The 25,893-nt window shown below is 41.9% G+C and overlaps 1 protein-coding gene across 3 annotated transcripts in view; it reads left to right on the forward strand.

Annotated features, from left to right (window-relative positions):
- Positions 1-25,893, forward strand: part of PHF21B (PHD finger protein 21B) — a 172,348-nt gene that overhangs the window by 118,759 nt on the left and 27,696 nt on the right. For all 3 annotated transcript variants that reach the window (XM_074872134.1, XM_074872135.1, XM_074872136.1), the window contains 2 exons: positions 9,656-9,748; positions 24,676-25,026. In XM_074872134.1, the coding sequence (XP_074728235.1) occupies positions 9,656-9,748; positions 24,676-25,026 (444 nt within the window). The remainder of the gene's footprint in view (positions 1-9,655; positions 9,749-24,675; positions 25,027-25,893) is intronic.

A 25,893-nucleotide genomic window follows, 5' to 3' on the forward strand; every position in this document is an offset into this window, starting at 1 on the left:
ATAAGCATAAATTTGCCAAATCCTGTTACCATCTGAACAAATCAACATAAAAGATCAGCCTTTTTATTTGGATCTTCAAATTACAGTTACGTTTGTAAGTGAATACTGTAGAGTTTATCACCCCCCCAAAACTAAGTAAGGTGCTGCTGTATTTCAGTATCTTCTTTTAATTAGAAGGCAGCACCTACGTAGCAGTATCTGCAATGATTTTTCACAGCTGCAATCCTAAAACTGTGGAATACCAAAGTTAAGAATTCAATAGGAATGGTAATTCCTCCACGCTGTACTAAAGGTGGATTGTCCACTGGATTTTGCTGATGGGTGAGTGGCTCAATATTGCTGAGTAGTCTGCCTAAAAAAAATAAAGCAAGCTTATGGGATGTTCTGCACATTCAAATTAACATTTCCTGGGAAAGTTACTGCTTCCTTTTCCTAGCTAATTGTATTAACAGTAGAATTTTAAGATTGGTCACATTTAGTCGCACTTTTTGTGGAATTCAGGCAAAGTCTTCGTGTTCCTTCCCCAGGTTCTGTGCTCAGGGAAGTTACTTTTGGCAACAACAGCGAGTTATTATGGCTGAACTGATCTAATAGCTTCCTTTCTCCAAAAAGGTTGGAACCATCTTTCTGTTTTTCTGTTCCCCTGCCTTTGTGGTTTTTGTCTCCCCCTCCAGCTAAGGAACGTTGCTTTTTCCCTTGCCTTTATTCTGTTGCTTGTTGGATACTTTCCTAAACTAATTCAACTAGTAGAAAACTTTCTTTATCCTGGTTAGCAAGCTGAATTAGCTCAGCTCAGGGCCTGACAAAAAGGACTGTGTGGCAGTGAGCAATTAGATCATCTCAGGCTGTCACTTCCCTCATGTTTTCCAGTTCTTCAGAGTGACTAAGGAATGCATAATAAAAACTCAGAGCAAGAACTGCAAAAGCAGCTCTGAGCCCCACGGGTGCTAAGGTGGAATGATTTGCAAGAAAATTTTAATTTTTCAGTAGCTGCTGATAGGCTGCACGGACCATTCTGATAGGTGAGGATTCCTAAATCACTAAGGAATGATGGTCATTTCTGCCTTTATTTTTCCTTCCCCTGCCTTCTCTTTCCATACCCTGATCCTCATGTCCTGCAGCTGGGGTAGGACAGTTGTACTTTAGCAGCTGCTGGGGCTCTGTCAAAGATTTTCACTCATGCTTGAACTCACTTGAGGGAGAGACTAGAAGCTGCTTTGTGCCACACGCTGTGCATGCATTTTTCCCTTTACTGAGAAATATTTCCACAGACTGTGAACAGAGAATAAGTAATTTGAAGACATTAGTCATTAAAAACAACATCAACCTGGAACAGTTTAGTAGTTAAACAGCAAATCTTTTATGAATCAGCTGAGCAAGAGACTATAGGTGTGATCACAGCTGCTGAGTGCTGTTGCAGCTCAACGCGACTATAGTCATTTGTGCAGGAGGTGGAGACTTAATTAATTGAGTATGATTTCTGAATAAAGCTTCAAACCACAGAACAGGTATGTGCATGCTAATGCTGTGCACATAGCCAAACTTTCTTCTTTTTTTCTTTTTTCTTTCTTTTTTCTTTCTTTTCAGAAATTTAGAGTCTGATCTAATGGCCGTGGAAAAATCCCGACTGTTTCCTTTGATAAAAAGAGTGGTGCTTTAGAAAAAAAATTACTAACTACTAAATAATGTGATGGAAGCTGTGTTTAAGAACAGGTATTTGGCACAGCTGTCTGTCCTCTTGCGTAAGTAACCAGTGGGATTTCTGAACCAGGGAAACTCATGAACTTTATTCATCATGTTTTTCCTTTGCCAGAATACATACCCACAGTGTGCTCAAACAGAGTTTGTATTTTTGAGTTTACCCAGATGGGAATGTGCGAGTGGCAAGAAATAGAGATAGTGGCCTGAATAGCCTGAGAACCGTGGTAAAAGCAGAGATAAATTAGATGGTGCTCTGAAAAGCCTAGGAGCCACAGTAAAAGCAGAAAATTGTTTGCTTTATCTCAGCATATACGCCTCTGATACCCTCATGAGCTTTGATACCACCGTGGGTTTCCTTGCAGACGAGTGGTGTTGGAAGGGATGAGTACAAATACCTCAGCAGCAATTAAGAATTTGGTCACAACGGGGTTTTCAAAGCAGGTTTGGCATTTAAGGTGGTACCTTGCCTTCTGCTGCCTGTTGCTGCCCCGGTACTGGGCCCTGTAACGGGCTGTGAGAGCAGTTGTAGGCAGTTTCAGCCCAAAACCACCTGGCATAGTTTGAGTTGTCATTAAATGGCTGTAATGAGGGTTGGTCTAAATGGTATTTTTAGTGCCCAAAGAAAGGATGGTTTCAAGAATGCTGGTATTTTAAGAAAGCAACAGGACTTGTGTTTTTGATTGTGTACTTCATAACAATAATAAATGTGCTTACAAGTGCACAATTAATGAATTCTGAGTAAAGAGAAAGGAAGCGGGGAAAACAAACACTTTTAAAGGCTGGAAGAGAAGTCTTTAAACTTCTATGAAATTCTAATTAAATTACCGGTACACAAAATATGTGTCTGAAGTGCAGTCTGAAACTGAAATATGCCATTATTCCACCAGATTATTAGAAATACCATGCACAGTGATTTCACCAAATTTTGAAAATGAAGGATGATATCCACAGATTTTTATAGCAGTTAAGTTTAGAAGGAAAGAAAAAAATACGTACGCAAACACATCTTGCAGGAGCCTCGAAGTTATATCCAAGCACACAGTGCTTTTACTGGTGGACTACATGGGAAAAGAATAGCATTCAGATGTTTAGGTTAGCTAGAGGACAGCAACTATCCTGGATTATTGAGGTAAGGCGCAGCAAGTTTTAAGTCGAATGAACTTGGAGGTTGCATATAGTGCCTGGCATTTATATAAAGCAAGCTCAAGGTTGAATGCAGCATTCAAGTTGTAAAATGGATGTAGAATGGGTAAAAAAGCCCTGCAATTACTTCAGTGACGATCCATTCAGGTTAAGAATTTTCATCTTTGCTGTTGCCATAGCAATCTGTTCCCCTGTCACTACCACATTAAAAATCCATTCTGTAAAACTGTTGTTGCCAATATTGAACACATAACAGACAAAAACATTTTTTTAATAGCTTAGGTGTCTTATTTGCAACACGAAGAAGACCTAGATCTTAGAGAGATGCATATGTACTTTAAAAAGAAAAAGATTAGTGTTTCTATAATGCATTGTAGGAACACAATATTTGTGCTGCAGTATTGATGTCAGTATAAAATAGTTTGCAAATAATACAGCAATGCAGTGTCAGTTGAACTCGAATAATTGAACTGTTCTGCTAAGATATAACAAACCCGTATGTGCCTGAGTTAAGTATTTGTTTGGTAACATGCTGTAGTGAAAGTCTTTTGAAACTATGTGGCTTTTTAACCTTCTGTTACTTATTGAGTCTCATTCTCTTCAGTGATTGACTTCAGTGGTTTTACCTGTACTGGCGTAATTCTGGAATGGGAGGAGAGTTGTGTCGCCTGACAGTTTTACGTTTGTGATCTCATCCTAAACTGCTCCTGTACCCAAGCTCAACAGTGAGTCTGACGGATAAGGAATTGTAGAAACTGGTCCCCAAGCGTGCGTTAGTACATCCAGAGGAGAGGGGAAAGGAGTTTGTAATTCAAAGCAAACATAGCAATAGTCTAACAAATATATTTACCCAAACTGAGTAAAATGGAAATACCTTTCAATAAAATAGAGATTCATATCTGTAGAGGTACATAGAGGGATACATATGTATTCATTCAGGGCTGAAATGCAGAAGTTTACTAAAATCACAAATGTGCATAAGTCATGGATTTAAAAACTCAGGCATGGACTAAAGAAGGCATAACATAATAGCAGGAAACTGAACGTATGGCCCTTAGCCTGATCATTGACAATGTAAATTACATCCTTGTTTGTGCCTCAGCATCCTTTTATCCTCTAACCATCTCTAGCCTTCGTCCTTTGAATTCTTACTCTCTGTCCATACCATACTTGGTTTCACTTTTTATGTCTTCTGCTTGCCACTGTCCCCACACTTCTATCCCTCAGTTGTCTTGGAGAGCCTTGATCCAGGGATGGTGTTGATTTAGGGTCGGACGAGATGATCTTCAAGGTCTTTTCCAACCTAGATGATTCTGTGATTCTGTCAAGCAGGAGAAGCATAGTAGGGGAAAATATAGCAAATAGTTACAATGCTGTTGGGTATTAACAGAAGAATTGAGGGCTAGAAGTGATTTTATTTTTTAACTGCATTTGGCAATATCTTCTAAAATTTTCATTTTCTTCTGGTTACATGGGAGGAACTGCTTTTTTGTCTCATAATGCACTTGTGTCCTCCTGTTTGGAGGCGTTTGTGTGGGTTGTCCTTTTTTAAATTCTTGCCACTATTACTTCCTTAGTGGGTAAACTGACCTCCGAAAGAGATTGTTTCATTTGCACCTCTCCACCTGCTTTTACAATTCGAAACGTGACCCTTCAGAGCGTGCTACTGGATGACATTTGCCCAACAACTGAGACCGCAGGTCACCTACGCGGTGGGCCTGCTGCAGTTCCTGTCCGAGGGTGTCTGTGGATTGCTCAAGCAAAAAAAAAAGGTGTCCCTGACGTGCCAGATGCCTGCCTGCTCTGTGTAGGTCACTGAAGAGCAGGGGTTCGAAGTGGTTTGTGTTGCAGCGTTCATTAGCCATTGACTCCTACGGCAGGTGAGGCGGTGGCCAAGGGTCCTGTCCCAGTCCAGGGCTGGGGCTGGGGCTTGAGGTGGGAGTTAGCAAGGGGTCATCAGCTCCCAGATGCTCGCCTGGGATAGTAAGAGCATCTGGGTGTAAAGTTTAGTGAATTAGACAGTAGGAGAGACACTTGGTGAATTTGGTTTTATTTGAAGAAAAATTCTCAGTGTAAAGATAGTAAATCTGGCTTAAATGGATACAGTCAAAACAATTCTGAGGCTAACTGAAACTTGGCTCTTCGCTTTCCCCCATCACTGCACATTTCAGTGCTCTCTACACATTGTAGGTGTTTCAGGGGTTCACCAGAAAAGCCCAAGTAGACTTAGATAGAGGAGAGAGTTGGAGTTATCTTTGACTTTTATGGACCTTTTTTATTAAAATGCTTAGTGCTCTAAATGTAGAAATAAGAAACTCATTTATCTTGACAAAAGTGCTGCCATAAACTATTCAGCACTCATAAAATAACCTTTTAAATTATTGTTTCTGCTGGTATCGATAAATTCATACAAAGTGCTTAAAGGTCAGGCATTGCCAGAAAAATGTCTTTTCATCTTGTTAATTAAAGGTTTATAAGAATGTGCACCAGCTTGCTCTTTGGACAAATTGGAAAAAAGGGAGGAGAGAAAAAAAAAAAAAAAAGGCCCACACGGATGAAAATGATAGTATGGAATTAGTGAGTGACAAGTCTTTGATCCACCATGCTCACCATGGCAAGCCTGGACAGTTTGTGAGTGAAAATAGGTGGCACTGTTAACAGGAGGAAGAAAAGTTTATTTCCCTTTTTGGGGAGGAGGCATCTTCGTTACTCACCTCTTGCAACCCACGGGCTTGAGCTGAGGATCCAGCTAAAGTGAAGTATTGAGATGTGAGCAGTATTCGTCCTGTTATAGCTTGAGCCATGGGGAGTTTGTCTAGTTCTCATTGCCTGGCTGAGAACATCAGACATTTACTTTTTTGTTTGCCAGGCAAGTGGTTTTATCTGCTCATTTATTTACCACTTCAGCTGGAACAAAGCAGTGCTCTGAAATGCACTGAACAAAGTACCTGGAGCCAAACTGCCCAACCATCCGTTCTAGCACCTGCACCTCCTTCACTGCAGAGACCACAACGGCCATCCCCTCTGGTTTCTACTTCACCTCTTTCTCCCATCATCGTGGAGACATCCTGGTCTGATCATTAAAATCTGACCTAAAAATCAGGCGACTCAGATGTGATTCTACACCAACAGATGAGATGAGGTTAATCAATCACACAGATGAGACACTGAAAGGAAGACGTCTGGCTTGCACTTCCACCTGCACCACGGGCTAGCCCTGACAACATTATTTTACCTCTAAATCTCGATTTTTTTTTCATCACTAAAACGGAGACAATAATACTGACCTAGGTGAAGTACTCAGAGATAACAGATGAAATGTGTTACTGGAAAAGTACAGAGGTTTCTGTCATTGAATTCTGCTGATACAACAGCTTGAACTATTTATTGCCCAAGCTGGGAAACAATAACAAACCAATGTAAATAGTGAAAAGTAAAATAGATTCTTAGATATCTCTGTCTGAACATACTATAGTGCTATTATTAATGTGAGGTTAAAGTTTTGAATTTTCTCTCGGCCATATGATTTTTATACTGAGATTGTTTTCTTGAATATTAAATAACAGATTCTTACTATAAAACCATTTGTAAACATGAGGCTGCATCTTTCTCACTGAAAATTTCATAACCTAAGAATGCCATGATTTGTTTTTGTTCTCTTGAGATTGCAGCAGAACTTCTACTTCAGGAAAACAAATCTGACAGATTTTTTGAGAGTGCAGGTGACAGAACTAATGATAGTTCATTTCTCTGATACCCACAGACAATACCCCCTGGCTTTGTCTTCAAGTGAAGCTAAGAGAACAGTGCAGAGTAGTTTTATGGTGTTTCCTGTTTCTTCTCTCATTCCCATTCCTTTTGGCTCAATCGTTCTGTGTTTTGAAACATAAACCAGAATTGGCCCAATGACGCACCCAGAGGCTGCAATGAACTCCTTCCTCACAGGACAGAGGCTTTCTGTTCTAGACAGGGTTGGCGTGTTGTTTTTTTTCCTTGTGACTGATATCTGAAGTAGTACAAGAAAAGAGATCTCTTGCTCAGACATGGGGTTTTTGTGCGTTCTACCAATTGATAACTGTATCTTATCGAACTTCTGAGTAATTTGATTCTTATCTTTATAGTCAATTCCCAGTTTCACTCAGTGTCAGCACTTTGTATTTTAATACATGGAATTCTGTTGGCCAGTTTGAAAATCCTTGCAAATCCACCCGTATCTACAGGAATAGGAATATCAGAATGGCTGTTTTCAAGGTCAGAGGTAGCATATATAAAAATGACAAGAGGTGCAGCCACACTTGAAGCACGACCTTCCAGAAGGAATAACTTGTTGTTTTAACTCTCTGTAGAGGTTATATGTGCAGCCCGGGAGAGGTTGTGGAGCTCCTCGTGTTAAACTCAGGCTTCACTGCATTGTGAGAGAAAGCTCGTTTTATTTATAAACAGTGTTGGGACGGAGGGAAAAACATAGATCATACTTGTGATAAACTTTCAGTTCCTCTAGTGTGGGTTGGAGAGTTCATTTTGGTATTTACCTTAACAGTTTTATTGTTAATATGAATTAATTTTAGTTCATGCTAATACGAGGCAGGAGGTTGTGATAGGTCTAATAAATGGCAGTAGCAGCAGGTGGCAGCTCAAGTTCTCCGTCTCTCCGGACTGCAGGAATTCATCACATCGTCCTTCCCAATGTGTGAGGCTGTGATATGGTAGACAGGGCAAAGAAGTCATTCGTTCAGATACGCTATAATATCTTTCCTAGTGTTTTTATTCTCACGTGTCACCCTATAAGGATAACTGCGGTAGAAATACCCGCTTTTGTTCCTCACTCTGCTGCCAATACCTTTACTTCTGCAGGAGGGTGTAACTTGTTCTGGCATCCACGGGTGGGAGTGCTGCTTTCTCTGCCCCCTCCGCCCCCCACCCTTGGCTCAAGACAGAATTTTAATAGAGTGTATTTTTCCATGGATAATCCAGGGTACTGATAATCCATGAGTACTCGGGAAAAATTGAATTGTGTGTTTATAACTGCACAGCTCTCCTTGTTGTTTTAACTTACGCAAATCTTATGCAAATTTTAGTCTTTGCTGAATATATAACATCACACCCCCAAATGTCTCCAAGAGGAGTAGCAGAGTTAAAAATATAAACTCTGTAGGACAAGATTATTAAAAATATTCTGCATGAAAATGCATGGTATTCTTACCAAACACTGTAATTAGAATGAAATAGGCTGTTTCACCACTCTGTTGTTGAGGTCTAGGGAGAACATCTTGACATGGACCTGATGCAGTTTTACTTTCCCTGAGGTGATTTCATGATAGTTTCCTTTTTATTGACATATTTCATTACCAGATTGGGGTAATATTAGTTTACTTTATCTTACTGGCTGTGATCCAATACTTTTGTTTTGAGGGGAGTTAAATTTAGAGAAAATCAGTTGAATCTGTTTTTCTTTCCTTATTATCCATTTCTATCAGCCTGCTAAGTTTTTGTGATCGGTGACTAAGTTTCTCTTGCTGTTATAATAACAGTCATCTGCTTACTGATATCGGCATGTAGTCCTAACAGCGATTAAGACATGCTAGATAGAAGATATAAAACCTTGATTTAAGAATATTGGCCAATTAACCAAAATATGAACTGTATTCAGGAGTGAAGGAATGAAAGAGGGTGAAGCAAAATTCTTTAGACGGGTGGCCCAATCTTAAACTTATAACCTATCTGTCCCTTTTAATGGAGAAAATAAAGTACAGGTTATTTACAACATCTCAGAGCCAATATTTTAGGAGCCTCTGTGGGTGAGACTTGGAAAAGAGGTGCCATTCAAACCATCTATAGCAGAACTCATAAATATACATCTATAGATATCTGTATCACTACAGATAGTTGAAAAGTCAGAAAAGGACTGAGGCTAAACAGACACAGAGATTTTTTTGGGGTGGAAGCTTGTGTGTACTTGACTCTATTACAAAAACATATTTTGCTTACTCTTGGTATCTAACTGTATTCATAAAAATCATTATTATCATATTATTATATGATCATATTATTATAAAAATCATATTATCATTAAAGATAATACTGGGTTAACACATAATTTCTCCATCTACAAAGTATTTATGTAGGATACAGCAATATATTTGCTCATAGAAGGAGCTACCTGGAATATTTTAAATAAGCTTTGAATAAAATTGTTATACAACTGAGAGAAGGATGAGTAGAGAAGATAAATGTTGAAAGTAATAGCTGCTCTGTTGGCCCAACTGGATGTTGTCTTAGCTGAATGTTGCGTTACAGCGTGCTGTAGTAGATTTATAGGTAGCTTTCAGTTTTAATAATTCAGTATTTACTATTTACTAAGACACAGTGAACTTCTCTTGTGACCCTGGCTACCATGAAATGCATCATCTTTGAAGTTTCACTGTGGCGTGTTTCACCTTTCTTCAGATCTCTTGAAAACAAGCTAGTGCCCGGAGAGCCTTCAGCCATGGCCGCACACCTGTGTTTGCTTTGTCTACCAAAAAACCTTCACAACAAGGAGCCACATCCTTTGCGCCCAGAGTTACCAAATGCTCTAAGGAGACAATAGGCTTTAGTTAAGAGGGCTTTGTAGAGAAGGGTAAAGAGAAGGAGGAGTCTCTGACTCTTCAGGCAGGAGAAAGCACTTCAAATGAACTGGTGTATTATACCTCTCCGTCACGCGTCGGGAAGAGACAAAGAGCTGCAAGGGGAACCACTGGGTCGGGCAGATTCTATCTGGGGAAGCTGTGCAAGTGTTTAAAGCTGTATTCAACTGTTTTTCTTCCAACAGACTTTGGGAACTATCACTGCAGTGCCCATTAAGGTTCCTCAGGTCAGCTCCTTGCAGAGGTTGGCAGGACAAGGACCAGCAGTGCTACCTCAGGTACAAAATACAGTTCCAAAGAGGGTTTTGTATCATTTTATATGTATTCTATTCTGTTCCTGTCTGGTGCCCAGGCCTGGGTAGGTCAGCACACTCATTTTGCTGAATAAAGACTCACCTTCAGTGGGTTGAACAGCAGAGTTGTGATTTTCTCCGATTCGTGAAATAAAAAAAAAGATAAATCAGTTTTCTTCTGGGAGCATACTGTTAACACAATGAAAAGCTATAAAAAATCTTGTAGATTCATTGTGGAAGAACAAAGTACATACGGCAAAATGTAAATTTATGCTTTATAAGATGAATCACAAATCACAGAAGTGAAAATTTGCAATTCTGTAATTAAGAAAAGTGGTGGAAGTATTAACCTTTCTGTTCAAGATTTAGCCTCACACATTCTTTTACTAGCTTACTTGCCTTATCCCTGTCTGTCCCAGTATAAAGTTTCGGCCCAACTAACCCAGGTGCCAGACTGAGGCAAGATTGACTGGAGTGAAAGGAGAGTTACACTCACAGATTTTTAAAATCTTTCCAAACTGTGTTTTCTTTTCTGAATAGCCGTCACTGTTTCCCCAACTATGCACTTTATTCCCCATTTCAACCTTCGTTCTCAAAATTTTTGGATGTCATTTTCAACAAGTGTTTTGCTGCAGTTCTATGGTTTGCTTTTTGGCTTCATGATTATTGGGTATAAACATATTTCTCCTGTGTGGCCCTTAGAGGTCTGTTTCTCATATGTGAACGCTTATCTAGCATTGAAGTCAATGCTGGGTCTTCATATTGTTCCTTTATTTTTTTTTTCCTAATATTTTCTTTGTGGCAGAATCTTATAGGAGATCTGTGAGCTAAATCTGCCTGGAGGAAGGAGTATTTCCAAGATAAAGTTCTTAAATTCTCTCTTTAAATTACATTTTGTGGAAGGCAAAGTTGTGAACATAAAGGAAGGTTATAGTTTTCTTATCAAGTTCAAGACTTTGCTTTTCAGTTGTTCTTACAGCATAATAACACATTGATTTCTGCCATTTTGGGGTGTCAAAGATGAGCAGATTGCTCCTGAAAATAGCTGAGGTTCAAGAGCAGCTGAAAGACCTGTAACAGGAGCTTAAATTATCATTAAGGTTATGTTTCAGCAATGATGATGGCATTGCAAATGCTGCACTTAGGGAAGCATCAATGTCCTATACTTTTGTTAAGTAGAAAAATTTTCATTCAGTGTTAGATTCAATTTTGAAGAATTGGAGAAAGTGGAGGAAGCTGATTTCCTCAACTTTTTGAAAAGAACACATATCCCTTCTGTCTTGCTCTTTAGCTCGTGGCAATATCTTTGTTTGTATTTCACTTTGTTTCAAGCCTTTCCTAGCACAGCTTTCCGTTTCAAACCTATTTATACAATCATACTTAATACTAATGAAACACCAGCCCTTCCTCAGCAGCCCTAAGCCGTAATTCACTAAATTTTCTATTTCATATAGAGAGCACAGGAAATAAGCACATTGCAATCTCATTTCTGTCAAAACTAAACATTAAGTAGGCAGATGTATGTATTACCAGAGGTACGTCTTACGTTTTGAGTTTTTTCTGGCTTTTTCACAGGCCTTCTTCAGCAACAGCCTGCCCTATTTACAGGCTGTGTCCTCCTTTGCAGCTCATCACGGTCTATACGTTCCTCTCCCACGCAAAGCTTATGGAGAAGTTTAAAATTTCCATATTGTTTCCTAGTGGGGAACTCCCTCCACCCATCAAAGCTTTCTGCCTGATGTCTTAAGAGAGATCAAGTTTTCATCTATGAGTGGAAAGTTTAGCTTCTAACTTAAATAGTCAAATGCCTGCAAAATATATTTAATAGAGCCGTAAATCAGAGCGATGTAAAGCTGTCGTTCCCCAGATGCAGCTGGATGCAGGTGATCTGGGTGGCCGCTGTAAGTGGGCTGCAGCACTGTATCACTGTGGAAGCTCTCCTTTGTAACAGCTGTAGGTGAGTGCATAGTCATCTCTGGCAAATTTTGAGGGTCCATAGGAATCTGTGGTGCAGGAGAACTGGAAACTTCACACGGAAATATAAAAATGCCAGGAAGCAAGGCCATGTAACAACACAAAGGTATTATGGGAAGGAACGTCTCTTCCCTCTTCTCCCTCATAGCTCTGAGTAAACAAGTGCTGAATTAAAAATTATTTTGGAACTGAAGGCGCGTGTAGTATATTTCAGTGGGATCTGGAAAATGTGCAGAATGAAATCCTGTCGCAGTCCCCGTCCTTCAGGGAGGTGGTGGAGTCCCCATCCCTGGAGGGGTTGAAGAGTAAAGTTGACTTAGCGCTTAGGGATATGCTGTAGTTGGGAACTGTCAGTGTTAGGTCAATGGTTGGACTGGATGATCTTCAAGGTCTTTTCCAACCTAGACGATTCTGTGATTCTGTGAACAGTTACACATCAGACCTGGTTACAGGGCAGGCTGGCTACTAACCTCCTTTAGCCCCCCTGGGTGACAGGCACAGCTCATGGACCCTGCTCTGAGTTAGCAGCACAGTCCTACCATTCTAGGACTGACTTTCGAGAGGCAGCTTTGCCACTGTCTCCCAAGCATACTAACAAGCAGGATCCAGCCGAGTTTGGCACCTGCTAAAACCTTGACTTTGGCTGCCTGTGTAGCAGCAAATTAAAGGGACAGCTTTTCCAAAGCAGTACGATGTCCGTACTCGTGCACGTTAGCTGTGGCTGAATCTCATGCTGCAAGGTGTTGCACCTTCCCCGACCTCCATCTCTACAAAGTCTAGCTTTACCAGGGAACTGTGTAGAGCCCTGATAGCAACGAGGCCAAAGCAGCAAAGGCTTTAATAAGCCCACCTGCATGCCTGCCTAGTTACTCAAGCACCTAAGCCTAGGTGTAGTTTGTGTGAGGGCGGTGGCAGGCGCAGTGGCAATCACCTAAACTGCCTTAATCTGGATGTGCTGCTGCCTCTCGTCTTGTTTAAGGAGGGGTGGGAGGCCTGGATTGGTCCCTTTTGGGATCCCTGCCGTGTTAGGAGCCTGCTTGTCTCTTGAGTCGCTCTCTGGAAGCGCCTTCACTCTTAGCCAGATAGTTTGCACTTCTGTTTCAGGTGCAGGTAGGTAAGTGGGATTAATCCAGGTCAGCGTCTGCATTCCTGACAGCACACCAATTGCTACCTGACATTTCTCCTTTGGGCCAGTTTCACCATTTCTTTGGAATTTCAGACTCCCTTTAGATTTAGATGTAGGCATGAGAGGCATAAATATTGTCAGGCTGGCTGGAAAGAAACGGGAATCCTTCATTTAAGGGTCCCTCATCACATCTAAAGGAGTTTTATATTTCTGATGCTTTCATTCTCCTAATCTAGACAGCCTCTTTTGATTTACCTCTATGCAGTCAAGCAGGAAAATACCACACAAGTAAACTGAGGCACTTAACAATACTTATGTAAAATAATACGTACAGCTTTCTCATTTTCCACATTGTACAGATACTTATCATTTGTTTTCTTCATTTGAATGGGTTTATGATATGACCCCCTGGGAGCTCTTCCATATGGGGAATGAAGTTTCAAAATCTGCACATTCACAAATGGCAGCAAAATCCCATCATTTAGTGCAGAACTGCTATTAAATGGTGAGCAAACAAACATTAATTACAAGTTCATTGCACAATACAAACAATATTTCTTTAGGCATTCATTATTTCCTAAAACAAGCGTTTGGCAGACCTGTTTTCTTTTTTTAATTTTTTTTTTTTACAGAATATAAAGTTAGTTTTGCTTTCATCGAATAAGTAAAATTTCTGCTCTGAGCGGTGATGTTTGGTAAGTTAATTCTAGATAGTCTTTCTCTTCTTACTTTGGCCTTTGAGGTTTCCAGCTGGGTGAGATGTTTTGAAACTGCAGACTTCCCACTGCACTCTCAGAAGCAAATCCTGGAGATCCTCTACTCCAACACACGGGTGATGCACTCTTCTGCTCTTGAGCTGTTCCTCTGCTTTATGGCACCCATCAACTGTAAGGAGGGAGCGGCTTTAGGTCAGGTTGGTGCTCCAATTTCCAGCTGCAGTGCAGACAGTCTGTCTATTTTGAACTGGTTTACATAAAAAATTAAGTCGCACTGTAGCTACCTGAAGGCATGTGGGAAATCTGATTTTTTGTTCTTCGAATGGAAGACTTTAAATGAAATGGTGAAGATATTAAAATAAACCTCCCATTTTGTTGTCAGTAATTTGAGCCCAATCCAGTTCTCGTTCAAATGAATGGCGAGGCTGTGATGATCAGAATAGAAGTTAAATGGGGTTTTGATGCTATTTCCCTGACCTATTTTTCCAGTCCTGGTTGAAGGCAGGGCTTGGGGTGGCTTTGCTCATGACACTGCTGCTCAGAGGAGAGCAGGGCGTCGTGTAGCAGACGCCTGTGGAGGAGCTGTCAGGTCAGTGGTGAAAAGAAACAGGTACACACAACCACTTTTTTCAGTTGACTCTAGGCAGTTCTGCTGTCAGCTGCTGCTTATTTCTCATCTTCTCTAGTGATTTTAATATGCATAATTCAGTGGGGTCTGAATTCAGTCGGTGAGCCGCAGGCTGCTTTGGGACAGGGGCTCTTTTGTTACTCCGTGTGTGTTCATCACACACATCTGGTCTCTGGATGTTCCCAAAACTTAAACGCACCTTCTCATTTTTAAAATTCCTTTTCCTAGTTCTCATGAGTGCAGTTCCACTGCTGGCTAGTGCTTCTCTTCATGGGTGTACCAAACCCAACCACTGCTTTTGCCTTCCCTGGTGATAGGGCTGCTGGAAGATTCCTTGAAAGGAAAATGACTCCTATAGACAGAACCCAAGTTGTGTGATGCCACTGTGTACTGTAGAAGAAATGTGCTAACAGATTGGTCTGTGTCCAAGCCTCTCTCTGTCTGCATCATAAGTCAAAAAACCCACAATCATTATTTTTAAGTGTAATGTGTTAAGACTGCACGTAGCCGTTAGAAGTGGAAAAATATTACTAAATGCAAGTCAGCATTTTGTGAAACTAGAAAAGAAAATAGCAGATATACATGTTTGTATAAAAAATTACACAGAATTGTGCAATGGAGAGACAAGAGCACTTTATTGTTTGTTTGAGTAAGGAATAATTGAATTGCGTAAAGTTGTTGTTACAATATCAGAGGAGAAAAGGACTGCAATCCCCTAAGGGATGTCATGCACCTTGCTGGTATGTAACCCTCAGCACTTCCAGGGGGATGTGTCGGAATGCTAGTGGAGGAGAAGAGGGATAATCTCATTCAAGGTAACTTAATCAGCGGTGGTCTGTAACCAGGCTAAGGGTTTTGCAAAAGTATTTAATATTCATTGACTGTATGCATGCAGAAAACAGAAGCAAAATTGCTTTTTTAAAAGGAAGGTTTGCAGAGGCCTAGCTGAAAATGTAGCCCTTAATAAAGATAGTTGTTAATCTGTTTTGTTCTGTATAAGCTTTTATAGTGTGCTTGTCACTGCATTTGAAGCACCTTCCAGTAATGTGTTAAGCACAAAGATTAACATCTATCGTAAGCTATTTCTTCTCTCATCCTTTCCCTTTGGGAAGAAGCGCATGCAGCTGAAAGTTCTGCTTAGGGCTCCTTTTTATCAGTTTGCTTATTTCTGATAGGCATGCTACTATTAATTAATAAACTATATATTTCTGTCAGAGGAGTATAACATAGAAAATGTTTATTGTAGAAAGTGATGAAGTTTGCGCCCTTGATCCATAGAGAAGTTGAGACGTGAGCATCAGCCTTGCTGTAGAGACACCCTGCACCAGAGACACGTGGCCACCTTGGCCTTTCATACTAAGCCTTTACAGGGAAAGCTTTGAAGATTGGGTTGAAAACACGGTACTTTATTGAAAAGTCTGTGGGAATCTCAGTTACGCACTGGTGGATAGGTTTGCTAGGTAGCCTGTGTTGCTGAGAGAGGCATGGGCTTGTTGGAGCATCTGGAGTGCTCTGTGGTGTGTATTTTACACCGCTGTAGTGCAGCCAAGACAGAGGAAGGTACGACTAAGCTGGTGGGATAAGAACTGTTCCTTGTGGATGGTGATATGCCAGAGGTGGGCAGTGATGAGGAAACCAGTCTTCTGCAGTATGGTGCAGGGGAGAACTTTGTAGAGTCAGGCTGATGGTTGGACTCGATGATCCCAAGGGTCTTTTCCAACCTGAATGATTCTGTGATATGGTGTATCAAGGGGGACTACACCCAGATGCAAATTTTCCTAAGTACCTTCCTCTGTTACCTCTGTCTTTTTGAGTTTCACTGTCAGTTGTCTGTTCCTAGTGAGAGAAATGATTCAGGGTGGCGGGGAAGGGGAAGCAGAACTGGCTGTTACCGATGCTTAAGACCTTCGGATCCAATCAGTGTGGTGAACATTTTGAAAAGGACCTCCCTGGAAGTCAGGTCTCCATGGTAGTCTGCACGTAGGAGCCTAATGTATCCATACAACCCCCGGGAAAGAGTCAAGCCATTTTCACAGAATCGTCTCGGTTGGAAAAGCCCTTGAAGATCCTCCAGTCCAACCATGAACCTCACACTGACCGTTCCCAACTCCACCAGATCCCTCAACGCTGGCTCAACCCGACTTTTCAACCCCTCCAGGGATGGGGACTCCCCCACTGCCCTGGGCAGCCCATTCCAACGCCCAACAACCCCTTCTGCAAAGAAATACTTCCTAAGAGCCAGTCTGACCCTGCCCTGGCGCAGCTTGAGGCCATTCCCTCTTGTCCTGGCGCTGGTTCCTTGGCTCAAGAGACTCATCCCCCCTCTCTGCACCCTCCTTTCAGGGAGTTGTAGAGGGCCATGAGGTCTCCCCTCAGCCTTCTCTTCTCCAGACCGAACCCCCCCAGTTCCCTCAGCCACTCCCCATCAGACCTGACATTTTAACACCTGACATGGTACCTTTTTCCCAGGTGAAAATTCTCATGCTTCTCCACGTCAAATGCTGATTTGCAGGGTATCAGAAAGATGAGAAGAAATGTCCCCTCTCTCCACTGACGCCATTTGCATCCATGCTTCCTGTCCCTAAAACCTTCACTTTCATCTCCCGATGTCTGAGCTTTTTGTGTGCTTCCATCTTGTTCAGACTGTCAACAGACAGAAACGATTTTAGTCATTATTTTTATTATTATATTGTCTTCCAATTTTTTTGCTTTTTGCCAGCAAATGAGCTGAGGCTGGTCAAATCATTATAATGTGCCATTATTGTCTAGAAGCAGGAAAAGCGCTTAAAGTGATGGACAGTGCAGAGCAGTGACATCCATAGTCTTTAAATTGACACCAGAGTTTGAGTCCAGTGAATGCCCAGCTGCATGGATTAGTCCAGAGCTCGCCTGTGAAAATAGACGGATAGGAGGAAAGCAGACAGATGTTCACTCGATTGTGCCTAAAGGTTTCATGGACACTTTATATTTAAATTGAAGTAAGTTAATCATAGATGAGTATCTGCGAGAGAAGCAAGCTGACTTGTAACGCTGAAAAGAGTAGAAATGGAAGTAAGTTATTGACTGGTGTGTATAATCGTAGTCTAGCTTTTATATTTCTATTGTAATCCTAAACAATAAGGATTAAATTCTTTCCTCAGAGGCTCATAGATAACTGTATATTCAAGGACGGAATCATTGTGCAGAAGGGAAAAACAGCAGAAATCCTTGTCAACTTCAACCCCTACTTGTTATTTTTTGGAATAATATTGATTTTAATTTGCTGGTTTAGTGGTAGTTTTCCCCTTTGCAAATGGAAAAGAGACACTTAATGAATCATCAACTCAATAGCAACAATGCCAAACCAGAAAATGCAGGCAGTAGAGCTGAGGAGAAAATGTACATTTCATTAGCAAAAGTCAGTCAAGTTCCTGTGAAAATACAGTTTTGTGTTCAAAACACTGATAACATTTTTAATAAAGAACTCCCACCTGACTGCCTTATGCCAACATCCACAAAAAGCAGAGCTGGCAGATTCGCACACAAACATCCCTCTCAGCAAAACTCCTGTTTCTGTAGTATCAAGCAAAGCTGAAGGGGAAGAAAAACTAAATGAAGTAGCTTTGTCTTCTTAAAAATTGCACAGGGGTTATATTATCTGCGTGTCACCTTTACACTGAAGGCGGCTATCCACGACTAACAAATGGAAATAGCAAAGGTACAGAGTCCAGTGGAAAATGTCTGATACAGTGCACGTAACGTGAATATGTGTGAAAATACCCCAGAGTGATTCTTGGGTTGTGTGGCAGGTAGAACGAGAGACCGGGGTTTGTGTCAAGGTGCTAGTTGCAGTCTGGGCCTTACTGAACTCTGTTCAAATTTGCTGTTGGTTTCAGTCAGATCGGGATTTCTTCCCTGGCCCTCACTGTCCAGAGCAGCAGGATTGGAAACATGGGCTGGACAAATTGTTTGGGTTTTGCCCTGTGTTTTGTATCATTCTTCTGTGGCTTCCCAGGCTGAAATTTCCAGGTAGATGCTAAGGAGAGGCTTATGTTGTATGTGAACCCAGGATTAACTGAACTGGGTCATCTTGCCTGGGGTTTCCTCCTGATACACACTGAAGAGGAACTTCCTTTTTGTGTAGCCCCATCAAGGGGAAGGAAGAAAAATCAGGTGTGGTTTTAAATCTTCCCCCTGTGGCAAGAAAATAAACTGTTTATTTTGACTGTGGCCTCAGACCAGGCTGAAGATAAGAGCAGCTTATCAGGAAAGGAACCAAAAATCAACCAAGCTGGAAACACTTGTATTCAAGTCAGTTGGGCAACGTGGATTTTAGGGTGTGTCACTGGTGTAAAGTTATGCAGAACGTTTTCTTTTGCATAATTTTTATTGATTAAAAAAAGAAGAGGGAGAGAGTCGGTCCTCAGCTGGCATAAATAGACACAGCTTTACTGAAGTCAGTGTGCATCTGTTCATTCTGGTGAAGGATATAATTACCCCATATTGCACTCATTTTACCAGCCATTGCTAATGTTTTCTGTGTGATCCTCTAAAGCTTTTCAAGAATGAAAGCTCTGTCTGCTGCTCCCAGCACTTTGCCTCTGTGACATATGAATTGTGCCAAATCCATTTGGAGTTTTTGTTTTTAGGCTCTGAGTACAAGGGTGAAGTGAAAATAAAGTGTGAATAATGGTCTTTCTCTCAAAGGCAATGTGATATTGCGTTGAGCTGAAAAATTTACTCTCATACAGATCGGCCCTGCCAGTATGAAGGGCTGATTGATGCTGAGCATGATCCAGCTGATATCTGATATTGGGGAGGGGGAGGGCTCTTCAGTGTTGCTGACAAAGCTATAACAAGATCCAGGGACTGGAAGCTGAAGTTAGGCAAATTCAGCCTCGCAATAAAATGCCAGTCATGAGCATAATAAAATATTGTAACAGTTTATTGGGGCTCGTGATGAATTCATCGTTAAGAAGTCTTTAGTATTTTCTTTTAAAATCAGTCTTCAGTTTCTGGGAAAAATTCTACGGCCAGTCTGTGAGCTGGTGATGATCCCTTTTGGCTTTGTAATTGAAGTGCACTTGTTAACTTCCCTTCTTCACTAGGCTGTAAGGAGAACACATTTACCAGGATTGCCCTTAACAATACTCATAGCACCTGCAGATCTGCACAGAGATAACTGTTCTAATTAAATCCTGTCCTTTAGGACTACAAAGAATTGCCCCCAGAGATGGGAGGAGTTGTGTGCTTTCCTTCCCTTCTTCTCCTTTTCCCCCATACTTGTTTGGGTTCGGTCTTGAGGTTTATTTTGTAAGAGTTTTTCTTTTCTACCTTCTTTTTCTCTATGACAGCACGGGAGCGGCTCACCTGATGGGATGTAGCTCAGGAAATAGGTTGCCCATGATCACAGTTGCCTTTGTCAGCGGTGACACACATCGGGCTCTCCCACCTCCGCCACTCAGCAGTTTGTTCACCTCTGTGGTATTCAACAATTTGTGCTCTCCAGAGCTGGAATGGAAGCCTTTGGGCTTCATATAGGGACATCTGGATGGAGCTTAATGATATGGGATATACCAGAAGTTGTATCAGTCACAGGAGCTGATTCCTTCCTGATCTGAAACTCTTTAAAATATATGAAACGAGGGGTTGCTGAACAGAAGAGCACTCTGCACATCTCACAGGATTGGGCTCCCTGTTATTTCCCTGTCTGAAGAGCAGACAGCCCCCACCTAGTGAATTCTCAGGTCTGGGAGTATCTTCCTGAACACTGTGCTCACCTGCAGGCTATTTGAGAAGTACCAGGGATGTCTGAATATTGCTGTCTAAAATAAATTTTTTTCTGTTATTGTGGGTATCGAGGAAACTCAAGAACAACACGCGTTTGTGAAATCACATTCAAGAAGAAGCTCTCTCTTCTCCTGCATTTAGAGCCCTGGTAGTATCACATTCTGTTTTGACAGCTGTCAGAAGTTAAATGAAAGATATTTGGGGAGAGGAGGGTTGAGCTACAGGAGAATTGTTATTTGCAGCGCTCGCCAACAGTTGCAGTTTTCACTTGGTAACATACATGCTGTCTGTTATTCTTTCTCTTTTCTTCTCCTCTGCTAAACTTTTGCGCCTTTTCTTTCTGTGGCTCTTGTCATGGGGACCGGTGCCATCCAACCTGGGCACCTTCGGTAGGAAACGTCTGTTTGATTCCTCGCCTGTGAAATGCAGCCCGTGCCCTGCCCTAGTTTTTCTCCAGTTCTTCTTCAGTGCCTGTCAACTTCCAAACTTCTGCTAGTGCCACTGTCCTCCTTTCAGCTCCCAAATTTAAGCTACAGCTTTGCCATGAGGGGAAGGAATTTATATTAGCTCTTTCCTCCATTTTTTCCTTCCCAGCTGACACCATTTATTCTCACAGATTACTGTTGCAGTTTGGTTCTTAACATGAAACGCTGCTAAAGGTCTTTCACTTAGCTATTTATTAAGTGTGTTTAAATAAATAAATAAATACTTATTTATCAAGCTTAGTGTTTATATTCAAGGGGGAAAGGTTCATAGGTGTTAGAGCACACGGGGCTTCTATGCTTGCTTTCTGTTTGGGATTCATGACTGCGGGCTGTCGAAATAAACGTTATTTTAACTTGAATTTATTTTAGCTTTGACTCAGGGGCCCCTGAAACTTTTTCTGTAGTCAACCCTTTTTATTATTCTATAATTGCAACTAAATACGCTCTCACAATGTTAGCTGAACTTGCCAGGGAATTTGCAGACTTAAAGACCGCGATACCTCCTTTGTATCACACGGTGGCAGAAAACGCCCGGCCTATGTTCTTGTGCTGTATCAGTGTGGTGAATCCTGTCAGATTATTTCAGTATGAAGCACTTCATAGAGAATATTTTACTTTGCAAAATGAAGTCTGTTTAATTGTCTGTGCAGGAAGAGCTTATTTTATAGCAAAGTAATATACATTCATCCACAACTTGCAGAATGTGCATTGAGGGTGTGTGTAGGATTGGTTGAGGTATTACATCTGGCAGTCAATATATATATGTAATAGTGCAGAAAAGATAATTATATAGCTGGAATAGATATAGGCATTTAGTTTTAATTAGGCTTTTGATTAAATATAAAAGTGCAATTAAGAGTGACAGATACAGTAGATCCTGGTAGACTACATGACAGTTTTTGGCTAGAAAAACTCCTGAGCTGATTTTTTGTCAGACTTGATTTTTTCTATGGATCTCAGTGACTGTTCTGTTGAATCTTTGATGTGAACTGCTCCTTATTCTCTCTCTCTCTCTCTCTCTCTCTCTCTTTCTCTGTATATGTGTGCTTATCTGTGTGCTTACAGTATTTCTGTTGGTAACAGATGTTACATTAATTGAAAAGAAAATTATTTTCTTTTAAGGAGAGATGATAAAATTTAGATGTTGGCCAAACAGCTAAGGATTAAATTTGGATTTTTTAGCCATGGTAATACATTTTAACTGTGTTTTGCCAAGCTTCTCAGACTTTCTTTTCTGAATAATGATACTATTTCTGTGAACATGTCTCTGAGCACATGAGCATGAGTAATTTGTTAAAGGCTTACATATGAGAGACTTACATAAGTTATAACATAGGAGGGAAAGGATATTATTATGAAAATAAAAAAGTAGATATTACAAGATGTGCCTTGTATAACTGACTCTGACACAGACATGAACAAGCTGCTTTAAGTATCATGTCTCCTATTGCACTGAGCTGTTGTTTATGTTAGAAGCCTTAGTTTTGCTGAATGCCTGGGCTGAGATGGGTTTAAACCAATCCTCTGAGCGCTACTTCTGAAAATAAGACCATTAACTAATTATGTATGTGAAGCTAATTATAGACTCCTCTCTTAAACAACTTGGCCAGGGTATTTTGTCTGGTATCTTAACTAAATAAATCAAATAATCATTACATAAAGTCATTGGATAGGGGAAAAAGAGCAAAAACCTCTTCAGTTACTGTCGGTGTACCTTGGCTATGGTTAGTCATAGTTCAGCCTAGTTTTGCATCATTCCACAGTGGGTCTGTGAGTCCTTCCAGCGTTACCCCGAAGTTGTGAGCTGAGCATAGCAGCTTCCTGCCTTTGTCACGAGTCTGATGCAGGACCTTGGGCAAACCCCCCTCTTCGCTCTTCTTCGGCTCTGTTTCCTCTTTCACTTTCCATCTGCCTTGGTTGCTGACAACTGAAACACTCCCGAGCAGGACTGTGCCTCTGATACACGTTTGCACTGCTCGTAGGTGTTAGGATCCTACTGGCAATGGAGGGCCAAGTTGTCCAGACAGAAAGAGCTCGTAACATGTGTGTTGCTGCACTTAATATTCACTGTGGGGACAAAGGGGTACGGCTGCTCCTTGACACTATAGAGGATGATGGACACGATAGAGGATGAGCCCTGTGGGATGAGGCCAGGCTGGACGGGACTTTGGGCAACTTGGGCTAGTGGAAGGTGTCCCTGCCTGGGGCAGGGGGGTGGGACTGGATGATCTTTAAGGTCCCTTCCAACCCAAACTGTTCGAGGATTCTATGATTCTGTAATTTTCTGCACATCAGTAAATCCCTGCGTTTTCATTAAATTGCTTACTTAGGCTCAGGATTGAAGTCGGCATCCCTGGAAGGGCTCCTGTAGACTACGGTGCAGTGACACAGGCAGCTGTTTCCCGTGTCTGTCTGTTACAACTTGTCATTTTGGTTCACAGTGTGGAAGGTGCGAGAAGTGACAGGACTAAATAAGCACAGAGGGAACCGACTGTTTTATCTGGCCGTGTTAACGAATAAACTGGGAGTGAAGTTAACTTCATGTGAAGCAGTTTAAATTATTTATTTTCAATCCTGGAACCGTACTTAATACGTTGTTAAGGCAGAGCCATGTTGACAGGATGACGTTAATTACGCCACTGGAAACACATCACATTAGCTGAGAACAATTGTTCACAGCTATCAGTCATGGCTCTGGGTAAAGCCGCAGCCTTCCCAAAGCTTGGCAAACAGTTTCCCCCTCCATCCGTGGCAGTTCCTTCTGCATCCACCCGCAGCTGTAAACTAGCTCTTTACTTACAGCAACAAAAAAAAGGACCTGGAGAATAAATCCTGTGAGGAGCGATTGAAGGAGCTGGGACAGTTTAGTGTGAGGAGGAGAAGGCTGAGGGGAGACCTCATCACTCTCTACAGCTCCCTGAAAGGACGTTGTAGAGAGGTTGGTGCTGGTCTCTTCTCACAGGTGATTAGTGACAGAACAAGAGGGAACGGCTTTAAACTGCAACAGGGGAGGTTCAGACTGGACATTAGGGAAAAATGTTTCCCAGAAGGAGTGGTCAGAGAGTGGAATAGGCTGCCCAGGGAGGGGGTGGAGTCACCACCCCTGGGTGTGTTTAAGGGTCATTTGGGTGAGCTGTTGGGGGATGTGGTGTAGGGGAGAACTTTGTAGAGTCGGGCTGATGGTTGGACTCGATGATCCCAAGGGTCTTTTCCAACCTGAATGATTCTGGGATTCTGTGAAAATATGAAGTTCGATGGTTGTGGGTTTCTTTTCTTCCCCTCTCTATTTTTCCTTTTGGTGAGCTGAGTGATTGTGTGATTGATCTCCTCTCCATTAGACGTGGCACATCTTAAAAACATTACTTCATTCACTGATCCACCAGCATAAATGCATACGCTTATTGTTCCTGTAAATGCTTTCCCACAACCCCCTTAATGATTCAGTTCCCACTCCTTAATTCATAGCAAGAGTGTTGTGTCCTTCAGAACAGGAAATTACTGCGTCTGGGGTCTCCATTCTCTGCAAAGGCTTTGGCTTAAACATCCCTACTGAGAACCGGATGGAACTCGAGTAGCATTTGTATGGATGTGTGCTAATAAAAGTGAGGAATTGACTTTTCCCTCCCATCTTGTTCAGCATTGCAATGAGTTAAGGACTCCAAAATGACCCAGCTGAGGAGCGCTGGGAATATATCTACAAATGAATGAATGGCTGGCTACTTCGAGTTGCTACATTACCTTTTTCCAGATGCTCCTGTTCCGTGGCTAATGCAATTAGGGATTCTACTGGGAGAGCGCACGTTTGCAGTGTTGCAAACAGAGAGTTGCAGTACAACTCCCTGAAAGGAGGGTGCAGAGAGGGGGGATGAGTCTCTTGAGCCAAGGAACCAGCGCCAGGACAAGAGGGAATGGCCTCAAGCTGCGCCAGGACAGGGTCAGACTGGCTCTTAGGAAGGATTTCTTTGCAGAAGGGGTTGTTGGGCGTTGGAATGGGCTGCCCAGGGCAGGGGGGGAGTCCCCATCCCTGGAGGGGTTGAAGAGTCGGGTTGAGCCATCGCTGAGGGATCTGGTGGAGTTGGGAACGGTCAGTGTGAGGTTCATGGTTGGACTGGAGGATCTTCAAGGGCTTTTCCAACCGAGATGATTCTGGGATTCTGTGGTTGTTCATTACAGTGTGAGGCTGCGCCTGATAATGTCTAACTCTCTGTTTGTAGGTTAGGCCAAAGACCCTGATTCCAGACAGCCTCCCCATCTCCCCGTGCAGAGACCAACCTTCCAAGCAGCCTCCCACCTTCCAGAAGGCAACTGTAGTCAGCATCAAAAACCCCAGCCCGGCCCTCCCGACTGCCAATAACACCGTCAGCCATGTACAGACGCCTAACAGCCAGTCACAAAGTGTCACCGAGTCTACAGCTATTTCATCACCTCTGAGCAGTGCAGGTGTGGCATACGCCATCATTTCCACCTCCCCCAACAATGCAACTCCTATCAGCACCAGCGCGACTGTCTCTGTCGTCAACGATAGCATTAAAGTGCAACCACTCCTCATTAGTGCCGACAGCAAGGTGGGTTCTGCTTTTCACCATGTATGGGTTTTTTTGGTTATCAAACAGGGGAATTACATTGCAGATGGAAGCAGAATATTCCCCTGGGAGTGCACGGCCCTGTGCAGAGTGGTGTCAGTGGTTCCTTTTGAAGAAAATAATCAGAAAGCAGTGGGAAGATTCTTAAGGGGACACATGGATGCTAGTAGACATTAATCTGTGTACAAGCCTATTTTTTTTGTGGGAACAAAATGCATCATTATGTAGCCTGACACTAATGGGACCATATGATCTTCCATTTGCTTAAACCAATCCTCACTAATAATATCCCTGAATTCTGTGCAGGCTTGAATTTCCTATGGACTCCCTCTTCAATTATACAGTGGATACTAGTTATATCGACTGACCCCGGGGGAGTATATCAAGTAATCAGGCATTCCCTTCCACACTTTCGGGGAAGACCAAATGAAATGAGAACTCAGGGTTTCGAACCTGATCAGCAGATAAGTCAGTAGGAAAAAAATCAAGTTGTGAATTTCTTGTTTCCTCTTTGTACTGCTTTTCAGCTTTGAAATGCAAGAACTTCACCACTCTTACACCAGAAACAGATTCAATAAAGGCTGCCCATGTACCCAGCTGACATTCACTGTAGTTTGCTACTGGGATCCTGCTACTTTGGGTCTTGTTGGCAGCACAGTTTTCATACAATGCTAAAAAAGAATACAGAACGTAGGATGGCTTTTGAGGTAAATAAGAGCAGGCACCTCTTCCTCACTTCTCTAACATAATTTATTTTTCTCTTACTTAAACGGGCTGCTGGTTTAGAAAAACATCCCTTTTTATGCTCTTGACTCTTCTAGAGTGAGTTTATTGAGATAAAGTATCTAA

Source organism: Strix uralensis, chromosome 5, assembly GCF_047716275.1.
Source record: "Strix uralensis isolate ZFMK-TIS-50842 chromosome 5, bStrUra1, whole genome shotgun sequence".
NCBI lineage: Eukaryota > Metazoa > Chordata > Aves > Strigiformes > Strigidae > Strix > Strix uralensis.